Source organism: Vitis vinifera, chromosome 3 (assembly GCF_030704535.1).
Source record: "Vitis vinifera cultivar Pinot Noir 40024 chromosome 3, ASM3070453v1".
Lineage (NCBI taxonomy): Eukaryota > Viridiplantae > Streptophyta > Magnoliopsida > Vitales > Vitaceae > Vitis > Vitis vinifera.
This window is the reverse complement of record NC_081807.1, coordinates 12,604,628-12,618,668: the sequence shown is the minus strand read 5'-3', so window position 1 is coordinate 12,618,668 and position 14,041 is coordinate 12,604,628. Positions and strand designations below refer to the sequence as shown.

Below are 14,041 nucleotides of genomic sequence, written 5' to 3'. Positions count from 1 at the left end.
CAGTTGCTCAGACATACAACTTGAGATGTCCGGTAATGATTAGTTTCTCCACCAAGTAGTGCAAATTTTTGCACTCTTCTGTGGTGTGCCCATGCTCCTTATGATAGAATCATCGCAATCCTCGATCATGCTTGGACGAATCAGTTTTGATGGGCTCTAGCCACTTGAACTCGAGCAGCTCTCAAATCAAGAGGAGAATTCTATCATAAAAAATGGTCAACGGGGTGAGCCTAGGCGATTATCATTGTTGTTGTCTTTCTTGTCCTTGATTAGTCTATCTAGACTGGCTTGAGGGCTTTAAGCTCTTAGCCTTCTTTTTTAATTGCTCGGTTTATAACCAGGATTTGTTGAGAGGTTACCTAAACATCCTCCTCAAGCATGACATGTTTGCCCACTCGTCTAAATAGGTCATTCATTGTAGTGGGCAACTTTTTGGCCATGGACTTGAAGAATTGAGTGCTTGGACTGATGATCCATTTGAAGATCTGCAGGATAGCATCCATGTTGTAAGATTCCATCTAGAACACCGCTTGTCTGAATCACTTCATGAAGTCCCTTAGCGATTCATTCTCCTACATCTGAATGTTCTATAAGGTGCTTATATTCTGCTTTTGGCGAGCAAAACATAAATAATGGCCCACAAAGGCCTCTAAAACATCTGTCATCTGTTGTTGGAAGTGCATCAGGTGAACAAAAGAGTCACCATCCCATAGTAAATAGTAAATTTGGGCACCGGAAACCCCTGGGCAGCTCATAACTAATGATATGTGGGTCAAACGACATGAAGAGCATGTCATCCAATCATCTACTTATGGAGTCAAGAGGGGCTTTTGTCAATGGGTTATTTGTCGATTGTAGTTCTAGTATTGAACATTAAGGCAGACGGCTTGGTGATGCCTCATCGTTTGATTGGCCTAATTGTGCTTTCAAGGCCTCCAATATGCATGGCGATGCTAGTGTTCTTCTCTCCTGATACCCAAGATAGGCTTTCAGGGCATCTGAGAGACGTAAGCCCCATTCTTAACCCATTTTCCATTTTTCTCCAATAGAGCTTGCAACCTCTTTCGCTTGAGTTCGATCGACTACTGAATGCACTAGTTCAAGTAATGTTAGCGAACTGCTAGTAGACAATCCCTCATCCACTGTTTGTAGAGACGACTTAGTGTATCATTGAAGAACTTTCATTGTTTGGCTTCAAACTACTCTTGAAGTCGTCTATTGGTTGGAGGTACGATGACTTTTTTATCAGCACCCCATAGCCACTTGTGCTCGTAGCTCTTGGTTCTCTTGCTGTAGTTGTTCTGCCTGTTGGACAGGGACTACATAGGTTATTCATATTCTTCTTGCTTTTTTTCTATCTTTCCTTGCCAAGCTTGGAATCGCTCGTCAACATTTGCAGAATGAGTTGCAGGAGGCGTGTTAACCATCGTGTTTTTTAGGCATTTGTGGTTGATTCCCATAGACAATGCCAATGTTGGTGCACGACCAGTAAAAAAAGGTGTTTGGCTAGTCTCCATGTAACATAGATGACGATTGCACCTGCACAAAGGAATGTCTGAATGGGTTTTTCAGGTACACCTTTCCAAAGCTTAGGTCAGAAATGGAAGACTTAAGCAAGAGTTTTTGTGGAAAAATTGGTAGCATACTTTTCTTGTGGTTAAGAATAACTATTTATCTTTGTCCAACTATAATATCTTCTCAGATGCCTTAATTGAGCCTTTGATTGTGCATTATCATCTTTAATGTCAATGATAGCCAACCCATAATGGTTGTTGTGTCTTGATGAACCTTAAAGGTTGGCGTTTTAACCTCATAATGATTGCATCCATCAATGCGTTAATGCACTAATTGCCTATTGCAATTAATGCTTGTTGGGCAAGAATGCATAGTGCCCGATTAGATTGTGTTTGTTTGGTACCCTAAGAGTACCCTGGGGTGGACAAAAAAGCCACATGGCTCTTGTTCTAACATGTCTCGACTAGACAGTGTTTGAGGATCATGTTAGATGGTGATGAGCATCCCACAGTGAAGACGTATGATGAAAGCAAAGGTAGGGCTTCTAAACCAAACGCTTTTAGGGATTTTTTTTTTTTTTTCAACAAAGTTGACCTCTTCAAGGAAAAAAAAAAAGGTTAAAAAAACTATTGCTTTTTTGGATCCAAATCACCATTTCCAATGTGATATTTGGATTTCCACCATGTATTTTTTTTTTTTTTAACAGTCAAGGACATTTTATGGATTATTGAAAGATAATATCTTTCAACTTAATTTCCTACATTAATTAAGTCTTAGGCTCAAATGTGAAACTTAAGTGGTTGTTAGGCCATCAAACCCATCTGCCCTAAAGTATAATTTCCCATTTTCAAAATATATAGTTGTTAAACATCTATCCCAAACTATTGTAACCCTTTGAAGTGCTTGGTATGTTAACCTTGTTTCCTTTTCCTTATGCAACATGGCTAATTGATTGTTGCATTGAATCATTATCATTCACCAAATCCATTCAACTATGGACTTACCTTTCAAATCCCTCTAACAAAAATGGTAATTCCAAAACAACTCAAGTCTAATGTTCTCAACTCTTTCAAATGATTTAATTAATTGGTGTTTGAATATACCTCTTATATTTTTTTAGAGCAATTTTTAGGCACATAACATAAATTTCTAATTTTTTTTTAGAAAAGGTTTTATATTTTATATTTTATATTACAACTTCCCCTTTTTTTTCCATCTAAAAAACAAAACATAAAACCTTAATAACCGAGTTTTGTCACAAACCCTTAACAAATAATCTATTTTCCAAAAATTACTTTAACATCTTTAAACATATTGATTTAGTATACTTTACTTTTAATATTTTTTGAAAAATATTTTTATTTTATATGATTATTAATTAATTAAGATTGATTGGGTATGGTAGAATATATATTCCAAAATACATCGTATTGAGAACAATATCACAAGATATTATATCCATATCTTAACATATTATATACTTTTATTTTGTGCAATTAGCAATTGGACGGAAGGTAGGGAGCCGGCTTAATGGAAATGTCGCATCTCACGTGTGTCCCTTCCCTTACCAAGTCTCAACAAAGGATGAAAATATCGGTAATCACGGATATATCGGTACTTCGATTTTACGGATATATTAGATATATCAGAGATATATTGACGGATATTTTGGAAAAAAATATCGATAAGCCTAAAATTGATCAAAATTTATAAAAATATAAAAAAAACTTCATAAAAATGTAATTAAAAGAAGGTCGTATAAGTTACTCATGTTGATCATGTGATATATCACGAGATATAATCGATTTTTGGGAATTTCTCACGAAAATATCGCGACATTTCTTCCTTGTCTCGACTGCTCCAAGATTTCCTATACGCCCTTCTTCGCTTAGCTCTTAAGTCTTTTCTTCTCCTCTTCCTCAAACCCATCACATTTCGCCGCGTGGAGCTAAGTCTCAAGGTCCTTTTGTTCGTACGATGTATGTTCCCCCAATTCCTCATCTACCTTGAAACTCCATACTCGCCATCTACTCAACCACTTCTCTACTCTAGAGTCTGGATGCTTTATCTCCGCGAGTGTCGATGGCTCTTCACCCCAGCGAGTATGGAATTACAAGGGCAATATCGTCATTAAAGACACAACAGGCAAACCAATGGCATTGTCTTCCTTTTGGTCTATTTTATTTATGCTGTAAGTATTCGTGCTTGACTTCTCCCGCGTCTCTTATAAAAACTAAAGAAAACCACTCCAACAGAGCACACTTCAAGAATCTTCTTTTTTTTTTTCTTTCCTCTTTCTCTTTACATATATACTGAGAAAGCCCAGCTCATCCCTCAATTCCCAGATGGGTTTTATGAATGTTCTCAAGTTCTCAGCTGCATGCTTTGATATTCTTGCCTGGTATGTTGTCCACGCATTTTCTCGCCATTGGAAATTTTTGGAAAATGAAGTGGAATTCTCTGTTTGAGGACAAACATGGGATTTTCTTTGATTTCTCCCTGTTGGTTTTATCTATATTCTTTGGATTACCCACATTCTTGTCATTGATTGTTAGTCATTTGTTTGGATTTCTACTTGCAGGCCTCTATTTGCACTGGGTTATCCTCTGTAAGTCTTGGTCTTACACCTCAAGATATGATGATTCATTTACTCTTTTCTTGTTCTACGAATAGTTCAGTTACATTTATTGTGTTGGGAAACTGAAAAGGGAAAGGATTATTCTTTATTATCGTAATAATCATCAACATCATCTCGGTTCTTCACAGATGTTCTTCAATTCGGGCAATTGAGACTAACTCAATCTCAGACTTTCGGAAGTTGGTGGCGTATTGGGTTCTATTTTCCTTGATTTCACTCTTTGATCATGCTTTTTCCAAGCTCCTTGAATGGTAATTTTGCTCAACTGCGTTCCACTATATGTGACTCTGTTTGTTTCATTTCTTTGCCCTTAAGGAATTTGGAGTTGCTTTTTTCAGTTTTCTTTCCTATGAAAATAATCGAGATGTTTAATGTTCCAGGCCTCCATGTATTTTATATTCCTTCATTTCTCTGCTTTGACAAATGCTCACAATCTGATCAGCAGAAAGGTTATAACATTTGAAAAAGAAGTGGTTTATTTTTGTTTTTTTTAAGTACAATAATTTTCGTTTGGATAAATGGTCTGAAGGGTGTTTGTGTTTGGCTGAGTTCATGGAATTTTCAAGCTAATTTGGGATTTATTCTCAATTTCAAGATCATTGTGGATATGTCAGAAATTAATGAAATATAAATGGTGGAATGTGATTTTCTTGTTTAAGAAAAGTTTTTCTTTGAAAATGCGGGTGCACCAGACCTACCTTATTGTGCTATTTGGAACACAAAACATAAGTACAGGTAATTTATTAACTAAATTGTACACTTTTTGATAGTTCAAGGAGGTGGTTTTCTTCTTTTAGGGTGTCAGCTTTGGAAATAAGATGGATCTACAAGTTTTTATGTCTCATCCTTATAGGGAACTTGAAAGCATGGATGCACTTATCTCCATGGAATTTGGCTGCCTTGAAATCAAATTAAGCTTTATGCATCATTTGGATGCTGAGAAACAAATGGAAATAGAAAATTCGGAATCTGACAAGTTTTTGTAGGGCAACTGGATCTAATCTCTCACTTGAAGCTTAATTGGGGCAAATGCTGATCATCTTTGAACCCATTGAAAGTTCTAATCTGTGCACAATTCTAATGTTTTTGTTTTCTTCATTTCTTTTTCAACTCTTCATAATAGATGTTGAAAGTTAAAACCGAGCTTACGTAGTCCATCCAAGTGGATGCATATAAATTTAACAGAAACTGAAATTCGAAGAAACTTATTTTCCCTTTTGTAAATGGTGTTTAAAAAGTCTGTGTAGTTTGGTTTTTTTCCTGGAAGATCAGATGATTTTGTGATCATTTTTCTATTTGCCTTGTCATCATGAGATTTAAATATTTTATTTTCTTATATAATGCATGTCAGGGTACCATTCTGGCCTTACATAAAGCTGATGGTCATCTGCTGGCTGGTGATACCGCAGTTTGATGGTTCATATTATGTCTATCAACACCTAGTTCATCCATGCTTGTCCATGGATCCACAAGTTGTCATGAATTGGCTCTTCAATGAATCAAAAAAGAAGTTTCATAGCAGAGAAACCTTTCTTGTTTCAGCAGACCAATATATTAAGGAGAATGGACCTGAAGCGTTGGAGAAACTACTTGCTAGGAAGGTATGCCATTATAAGTAGGATTATCAACAAGTCAAACAGAGTTTTATTTGAAATGTTCAGGTAAAAAATGACTATAGCAGGTCATCTAAAATCATTTGGTCTAAATTCATGTATATATCTATATATAATTGTGTTCTCATTTTTTCACATATGCATGTGCATTTAGATTTACATAATTATATATGCATAATCAGATTCAACTGTGATAGCCCGGAATTTAATTCAGTATTCGACTCTTCTGGGAACATGTTGGTTATGGTTTCTCTCTCACTGTCCTCTTCTTTACACATGACTTTTCAGTTGAGGAGCACAAAGCCTAATGTTGAAGTGAAAGAGATCAAAGCACCTGCAGCACCGGAGAAAAAAGGGGAACAGGTAAGTACTCTAATGTGGCTATTTAATTTCTATGGAGGCAGATCCCCAGAGAAATGCTGTTCATGTAAATTACTGATGCATTTGATTCAATGGCCACGGTTTTAAAAGAAAAACCACTTTATGTATGTTTCTGTGAATGAGAGAACAAGTTTATGGATTAAATGATATTTTTTATGGTGAAATAATCAATAATTTTCAAAATAATAATACATTCCTGCATGTTTTTGCAATTCATGAATTCCTTTTATGATTGATTCTTCTCACCTTTTTTCTCACCTCAGTGGAAGTGTGAAGAGCCTAATGTTGCTCAAAAAGAGATCCAAGTAGTCAAAGTAACAGAGATAAAAAATGGGGGGGATGGAGCAAAGAGGGTAAGTTTTGCTTTTTATTTATAAAGTAGGCTGTCTTCACACAAGGATTATTATTATTATTATTGTTATTATTTTAAGACATGAATGTTGAATGATTTTGGAATTGTCCTTGAATCATGTGAAGTGTGAATGGTCTAATGCTGCTAAGGAGGAGGTCAAAGTGACAGAAGTAACACAGAGAACATTTGGTGGTACAGCACAGTGGGTAAGGTTTCATGTCATATTTAAATGGCTCCTCATATTTCACTAGGATTAATTTTGCCCCTACAAACTATTTGGCTACAAGTTAAGACAGAGTTCCAGATGCTGATAAAGCTGAGACATAAGTAATGAACGAATTTAGACACATGCACAACTCTTGTGTGAAACACAATGAGAGTGGAAAATAGCTAAGTTGAAAAATGGCCAAATACTATTTTGTAGTTCCCCCTACCACTTAAGTAATTTTTGTCATCCTTTGTGAATGGAAAATGCAGTCCCTTCAGTAATTCCATTATATTCATGACTTGGTGAAGCATATAACCATTAGTGTCTTACCCTAAGTCGACCTTTAATGATGATCCATTGAGATGGGTCTGACTTTTGTCAACCCTCTTATTCCCTTGATCATAGAGGTGAAACTTAGGGGGCTTAACCCACTTTTCAATCTTATTGGATATATGGCACGTGGTATCCTCTTCATCTTGAAAGAGTGAAGTGGTCATACTCTTTCCTCTGAGTCCATTGTGGCCATGCACTTCAGGCTCATTGGGCTGAGTGAAAGGATTCCCTTCTGCTTCAAATCATAGAGAGATATGCCATGGTCAGCCTCTTTAATTCAAGGGATTGAAGTACTCAAATCCATTTCTCTGTATCCATCTTAGTTCTGCATTCATGTCTCATGGTTAACCAAGAAGATCCAGCCTCCATCCATGAGATCAGCATCTGCAGGTTTATGACACCACCCTTCCTTTGCATAGGAAAGGGATCATTAAGCCATGTGTCGGATGACAGAAGTCATCATTCAGGTTATCTTGAGAACTAAGGAAGTTGGAATTCTAATTATTGCATATGGTTCTTGATGTTTAGCCAATATACTATAGGATTTTAAGCATCATGCTCACGTGCATTGTGGTTGCTTATCAGCTATATGGTTTGCCAAAATGAGGGACTGATTATGGTCATAAGTACCTTTTTCCCATTAATTTCTTGCATGTGCTCTGCTGAGATTATGTTTTTGACAGTCCAAATCAGGGCAAACCAACAAACAGCTTTATGTTAACTTTTACAAACTGCCATATTTTCAGGTTAAACAAACAGAGATAAATCTTGGTGAAACTAGAAGTAATACAACCTGTGCTGTGGAGATAAAAGAAAGGGCAGCAGCACTGGTGGCTGCAGAAATTGAGGCATGTAGAGACGATAGAACCCCCAAGATACCTCTTCATGAGAAAGTCCAGAAAGAGTGGGCTTGTGCTGTGTGCCAGTTCACAACCCAAACTGAAGCGACCTTCAATTCCCACCTTCAAGGGAAGAGACATCAGGCCATTTCTGAGCAGCTGAGAGCCAAAAATCAGGCAACCAAAACCAATTGTTCCCCATCTGCTTCAATGGCCAAGAAATCTGATCAGTCCACCAAAGAGGAGCAACCGAAGTGTACTTCCAATCTGAATTCCAAAAACAATGGAATCTCAGCTGCTTCAACAGTGAAGAAACTTGATGAGACCAAAGATGATGAGCAACAAAAGTCTGCATCTAGCAATGGACCGAACCAGAAGAATAACAAAAAGCAAGAGGTACAGACCAATGAGCAAGGCCGTCAGAAGAACTTAAGGCAAACTGGTGATGGAATGAAAGAGTTGAGATCATGGTGCAATATCTGTAATGTAAGCTGCACAAGGGAGCTTGACCTGGCCTCGCATCTCAATGGAAGGAGGCACTTTGATAGGATAAAGCAGCTGTCTGAATTATGGTGCAGTAACTGCAATGTAAGGTGCAACAGTGAGGTTGATATGGCCTCTCACCGAAATGGGAGGAGGCACTTGGAGCAGCTGAAGGAACGGTTAGGATTATGGTGCAGTATCTGTAGTGTGAGTTGCAACAGCAAGGTGGACATGGATTCTCACCTAAATGGGAAGATTCACTTGGATCAGATCAAGGACCAGTTAAGATTATGGTGTGGGGCATGTAATACAACCTGCAAGAGTGAGCGCAACATGGCCTTTCATCTGAATGGGAGGAAGCACTTAGAGAAGAAGGGGAATACCTGATTTGCATGTTTCTTCAGATTATTGATACTTACAAATGGTTTTAGTTAGAAGCATACAGGCCAGTGGGTGGTGGTCACAGATGCCTCTATTTTGTTGTATGAAGTAAAAACAGTATTTCCATGTCCAGAAATCAACCACTTGTTTAGTGCATGCATGGCTGGTTCAAAATTAAACCTAATTGTGAATGACTAGGAGCAGGGAGGGAAAAATTGAAGGGAAGAATGTAAGATTATGGCTTCATTTTTATTTTTTCCTCTTCTGAAAATTGTAAGATTGTGTTAGGAGGAGCTGGAATGGGTTCAAATCAGGAATTAAGACCCAGTTCCAAGACATGGAAAGTGTCTTTAGATTATGTTAAGTTATTTCCATTTTTTTTTCTTTTCTATTTTTTTTCTTTATTTATTGTAAGAGGGAGCATAAATGAATTTTTATTTTTTATTTTTTTTTTCAGAATAAAGATGAATTTGATAATTTCAATTATTGCGTTTGGATGTATTTCGGAACGTAAGATTGAAATAATTATTTGTTTTCATTTTAGTGTTTGATAATAATGAAAGTATGAATTAAAAAATAAATTGATAATAATACTCTTACATTTAATTTAAAACAATTTTTTATTTTTATTTTTATTTTAGAAGAATATGGGTTAATTTTATTTATTTATTTTTTAAATAATAAGCTTAAGAAAAATAATTTTTACTCAATAAATAAAATTAATCATACAAAGTCATAAAAACCAAACCAAAATATAAGGGTAAAATAGTAATTTTAAAATATTCATTTAAGTTATCCAAATGCATTCCTACTCTTCATTCTCTTGTACGAAATACGGTCTTTAAGCGTTTGTCAAACTTATTTCTTTTTTGGCAATATATCAATATTTTAGTAATATTTTTATCGATTAGTTGCTGATATTTATCGCCACGTCACCAATTCTTTGAGTTTGACTTTCAAAATTTTGAAATGATCATTGAAGTCCAGTTCAGCCCAAATCACTACACCCATGAAAGGGAACGGCTGGGCCACCACACTAATATGGCCCATACATGGGACCTCGTAAAAGAATACCCATCTTCAAAAATAGGGACCATATTAAATTATTAATGTAGCTATAGGAAGCATTTGAGGACAAGGGTCATGATTTTTCCCTTTTCTTTTTCTCCTTAATTTTCACATCACCCAACAACACCACTCTTAATTCACACAAATTTGAAGGTTTGGAATGAGACTTATTCGTATTTATATTGTAATTATGCTATAATAATCGTGTCGTATTTGGATTTATTTATTAAATCCATCTAAATCTTTTGTTTATTCGTGTCAAAACAATATATTTATAATCGAATCCATTTATGACATATTCATCTTTTATAAATTTATTAATTTTATATATTTTAAAATTATAAAAATTAAATATATTTTTTCAATTATGAAATCATATTACTAAAATATTAAATAATTCATTAACTTGAAATGTTTTACATTTCATTAATTATTTTATAATTACAACATTAAGTGAAATAATAAATAGGTATAAAATATATATTTTATTTTAGTTAAAAATTATAAATTGTTATTGAGACATATAACTATTAAAATTCTACCCATTTGACTATCAAACAAACAACTTAAGTTTTTAGTCATGATTTAAGCTTATGATAAACTCTATTTACAAAAATTAGAAACCAAAATCAAATTCTTCCTAGACTCAAAAACATAAAGACAATCTTTTAACTTTAGAAGACAACTATCATCTAAGATAAGGGTAACTCATCCCATTGCATGTACAACAATTCTTGCTTCAAAAGCTAATGTTAGGTACATATCCCTATCATTCAACCTTTCCCTTAGCTAAAACCCCTATAAAGAATTATAAACATGATCAATGGCTCCAAAATTTATCCACCAAGAGTTAGTGGAATCTAACACTAAAAATGATTCAACTAAAAGAGAATGATGCATACCTAACTGTCTCTTCAAGAACTAAGGGCATTCCTTCTTCTAGTGGCTTTTTTTACCACAAAGGAAACACTTATCATGACCCTTACTCTTCTTCTTTTTCCCTTGCCCTTGAACTTTCCCTTCTGCTTGGTGAATTCTACAATGTTCTTCTTATTTTGGTTAGAAGAACCTAAAGAACACTTAACTGCCATATAAATACCTCTCTGGTCCTTGAGAATTCCCTCAATTGTTTTGTGTTCTCTCATCAGTTCGGTTATAGTTTAAGAAAAAAAATGTTTTTTTTATGTGACTAAACTTGGAATGAATGTCCAAGTTGCATACATACTCGGGCTAAGATCAAGTCATAACGTAGTTTAAGAAAAAAGATTTTTTTTTTTTTTTTTTTTTTTTTTTTTTTGTGATTGAACTTGGAATGGATTTCTAAGCTACTTACGTATCCAGGATGGGATCAAGTTCTAACATAGTCACAATGCAGTTCAAGAATTTTTTTTTTCTTTTTTTGTGCTCTAACTTTTGCCAAGACTAAAGATCTTAATTTTGCGAGCATGTTCTAACTTTTGCCTAGGTCGCCTTTCCAAGTTTTCAATTTAGCAAACAAGGTTTTTTTTTTCTTTTTTTTCTTTTTCTTTTTTTAGTTCTCTAACTTTTGCCAAGACTAAAGATTTTAATCTTGGAAGCATGTCTTAACTTTTACCTTAAGTCGAATTTTTAGGTTTTCAATGTGGTGGATTTTTTTTTTTTTTTTTTTTTTTTGTGTCGTAGGTAATTTAAGCTCATATGGATTGGAAGCAATGTGTAGTTTGTTGGGATTAAGCCCTTAAAAGCAAGACATGATGTAATAAAGTTAAACTTAACTATTTCCTTACTATCTTTTTGGTGTATCAACATTGATTTAAACATTCAACCCATATCTCTTACATTGTACATGATTTAGGAGCATTAAGAGTTGCACAAAAGATACAAGTTATGGGTTCCTTGTAAGTAGATGAGTTATCCATAGTCATTTCATGGATTTGGGCAATCTAGTAGTGACTATAGTGCACCACCTCCTAATTTAAGGGATGACTTGTCTTGGCAGTTGGGATGAGTTTCCTATGGTGAGCGTACTAGTGTAAATGATGCACATTGGACAGGACCTATGGTGAATCATGACGCAAGGCTATCAATTGTCATGATTCACCAAGTTACTATACTACATGGACTCTCAACCTTGAGAGGACATTGAACCCATGTCAAAATCAATAGAAAGTTTTGACCTATGGGCGAGACCCTAAAGTAGTCATATATTCCTATGGATTAGGTCATTGTTGATGTAGGCTGGTTATAATAGGCATTCTCAATAGAGGCACCATGATATGTCATGGGATTGAGATGGTGTGTCCCTTTGGGTGATCCAAAGAACATGTGATCATGAAATTTGTGGCCACAGTAATTCCTTTAGTGAAATTTGACATATGCTCCTTGGAGTTAGAGTATGTCAATTGATCACATAATAAGTGAGATCTATAACTCAAGGATTTGAGAGATAATATTGATAGGTGATAACACTAACTTGTTAGATTTAGACACCAGTTTCATGAGGAATATGCATGTAGTGGATAGTAGGTCATGAATGCGAGCTTTGTCTCGTTGTTATTTACATAAGGTACCGGAGTGTAGTTGATTCTCTTTAGTAGAGTGTTGAATCAACTTCAAAATTGGATTATGAGGTAGTCAGTACTCCTATGGGTCTCAATGGTCCCCACTCTGAGCTAATATACCATGATGACACAATTTATGAGGGTTGGATTGACTTTAGGTTCATTCTTATGCATAAGGGCATTTTGATAATTACACAAGGTTGCATAGGGGATAATAAATAAGGTCTCTAGATTGGACTAATTGATTAATTAGATGGCCTTATGTGGTTAATTAATCAATTAAGACATGTTAGGGCTAGATTAAGTGACCCAAGCCTTGATGGGTTCAAGTCACTTAAGCCTAATGGGTAACCGTATAAATACCTCCTTATGGGTTAGGGTTTTCTAATGACTTTTAGTTAGTCATCTTCCACTTTTAGAAAAATAGAGAGAGCCAAAGCTTCCTCCTTTCCACTGCCCACACTTTGGTATGCCAAGATCGGGAATCGAGTCATCGAACAAAAGATCTTAGGTGTACGAGACCTTTGAACTCTTTAGGCTTCTTCTTCGTTGGATGGATTTTGATCTGGGAACATCTAGATCACATGTATGTGTTATAATATTTGGTTAATTCAACCTAAGGTAATCACCCTAGAGAAGGGGTGAATAGGGTGATGATTTTTTTTTGCAAATTTAAATTATGTGAATGCAAGAGACAATTATATGCAAAATATATGGCAAAACCATATAAAAACAATTGCATATAAAGTAAAAGGTTAAGGAAGAGAGAATATAAACACAAGATTTTTATAGCGGTTCAGTGCAACCCGACCTCCATCCATTCTCTTCTAGCTTCAATACTAAACTTGAGGTTCCACTAATTCAAGGCTTCCAATCCAAGCCTTCAAGTAATACAATTGGATTATGGTTCCAATCAAACCTCTTGAAATTTTAGTTCTAAACACATTTTACAATCTTCAAGAGATACCTCACTCTTGAACAACTCCTTAAGTGATACCTCACACTTGAGAATCCCTAAGTGATACCTCACACTTAGATTTTTCATCTCAAAGATTTATCCGCTCTGCACCCACCTCCCGAGTATATGCTTCAACAGGAATCACACAAGGGTAGATTGATACAATAGAAACCTCTGGTAAAATGCCCGCTCGTAACCCAGCAGATAAAGTACATTACATAGTCCGTTTTAGGGATTGGCTACTTACCCATTCAGTGACTTTGGCACTGGACGTTCCCAAAATGGGTACTATCGGGTCGGGTGAATTCAATAATAGACGCCTGTTGGCATTCCAGCCTTCCTTCTCCTTTCAGGGCCTATCCGAAAGAGAATCCAGTACTTCTTGGTCAAATGAAGATAGGAAATTATTAGCCTAAGGACTCTCCTAATCGGGTTTTGATGATAACAAACCATGATTAAATGACTAATTGGTTTAATGGTTAAGAATCTCAAGCATAAACTCGAAAATTCATCAAATGACCAAATGGATACAAGATCGAGACATTTGGAAGACTTGTGATCATAGGAAACTAATGTAAGATGAATGCATGAGTGCACTTAGGATTTTCATACCGTTTCATACAATTTAGAAAACTCAGTTTATTCTTTAAAACTTCAATTTCATTAAAACCCGAGTTTTAACAATTGTACCTCAGGCAAAATGTTTTAAAATTGGCATAATAATTCACCTAA

General features: G+C 35.4%; 1 protein-coding gene across 2 annotated transcripts; it reads left to right on the top strand.

Annotated features, from left to right (window-relative positions):
- The first annotated feature begins 3,753 nt into the window (after positions 1 to 3,753).
- On the top strand, positions 3,754 to 9,226 carry LOC132252619 (uncharacterized). Of its 2 annotated transcripts, XM_059735997.1 has the most exons (8): positions 3,758 to 3,916; positions 4,097 to 4,123; positions 4,282 to 4,404; positions 5,505 to 5,754; positions 6,055 to 6,129; positions 6,411 to 6,500; positions 6,625 to 6,705; positions 7,787 to 9,226. In XM_059735997.1, exons 1-8 carry the CDS (start codon positions 3,861 to 3,863, stop codon positions 8,747 to 8,749), a joined length of 1,665 nt encoding a protein of 554 aa, XP_059591980.1. In that variant the 5' UTR covers positions 3,758 to 3,860; the 3' UTR covers positions 8,750 to 9,226. The 2 variants fall into 2 exon arrangements, with proteins under 2 accessions (XP_059591981.1, XP_059591980.1); XM_059735998.1 differs by lacking the exon at positions 6,625 to 6,705 and having other exon boundaries at positions 3,754 to 3,916.
- The last annotated feature ends 4,815 nt before the right edge of the window (positions 9,227 to 14,041 follow it).

Bases quoted from the DNA above. Each gene is read 5' to 3' on its own strand.
- LOC132252619 (XM_059735997.1), top strand. From the start codon at position 3,861: ATGGGTTTTATGAATGTTCTCAAGTTCTCAGCTGCATGCTTTGATATT. The intron at 4,405-5,504 runs GTAATTTTGCTC...AATGCATGTCAG, and splicing joins TTTTCCAAGCTCCTTGAATG to GGTACCATTCTGGCCTTACA. The intron at 6,130-6,410 runs GTAAGTACTCTA...TTCTCACCTCAG, and splicing joins CGGAGAAAAAAGGGGAACAG to TGGAAGTGTGAAGAGCCTAA.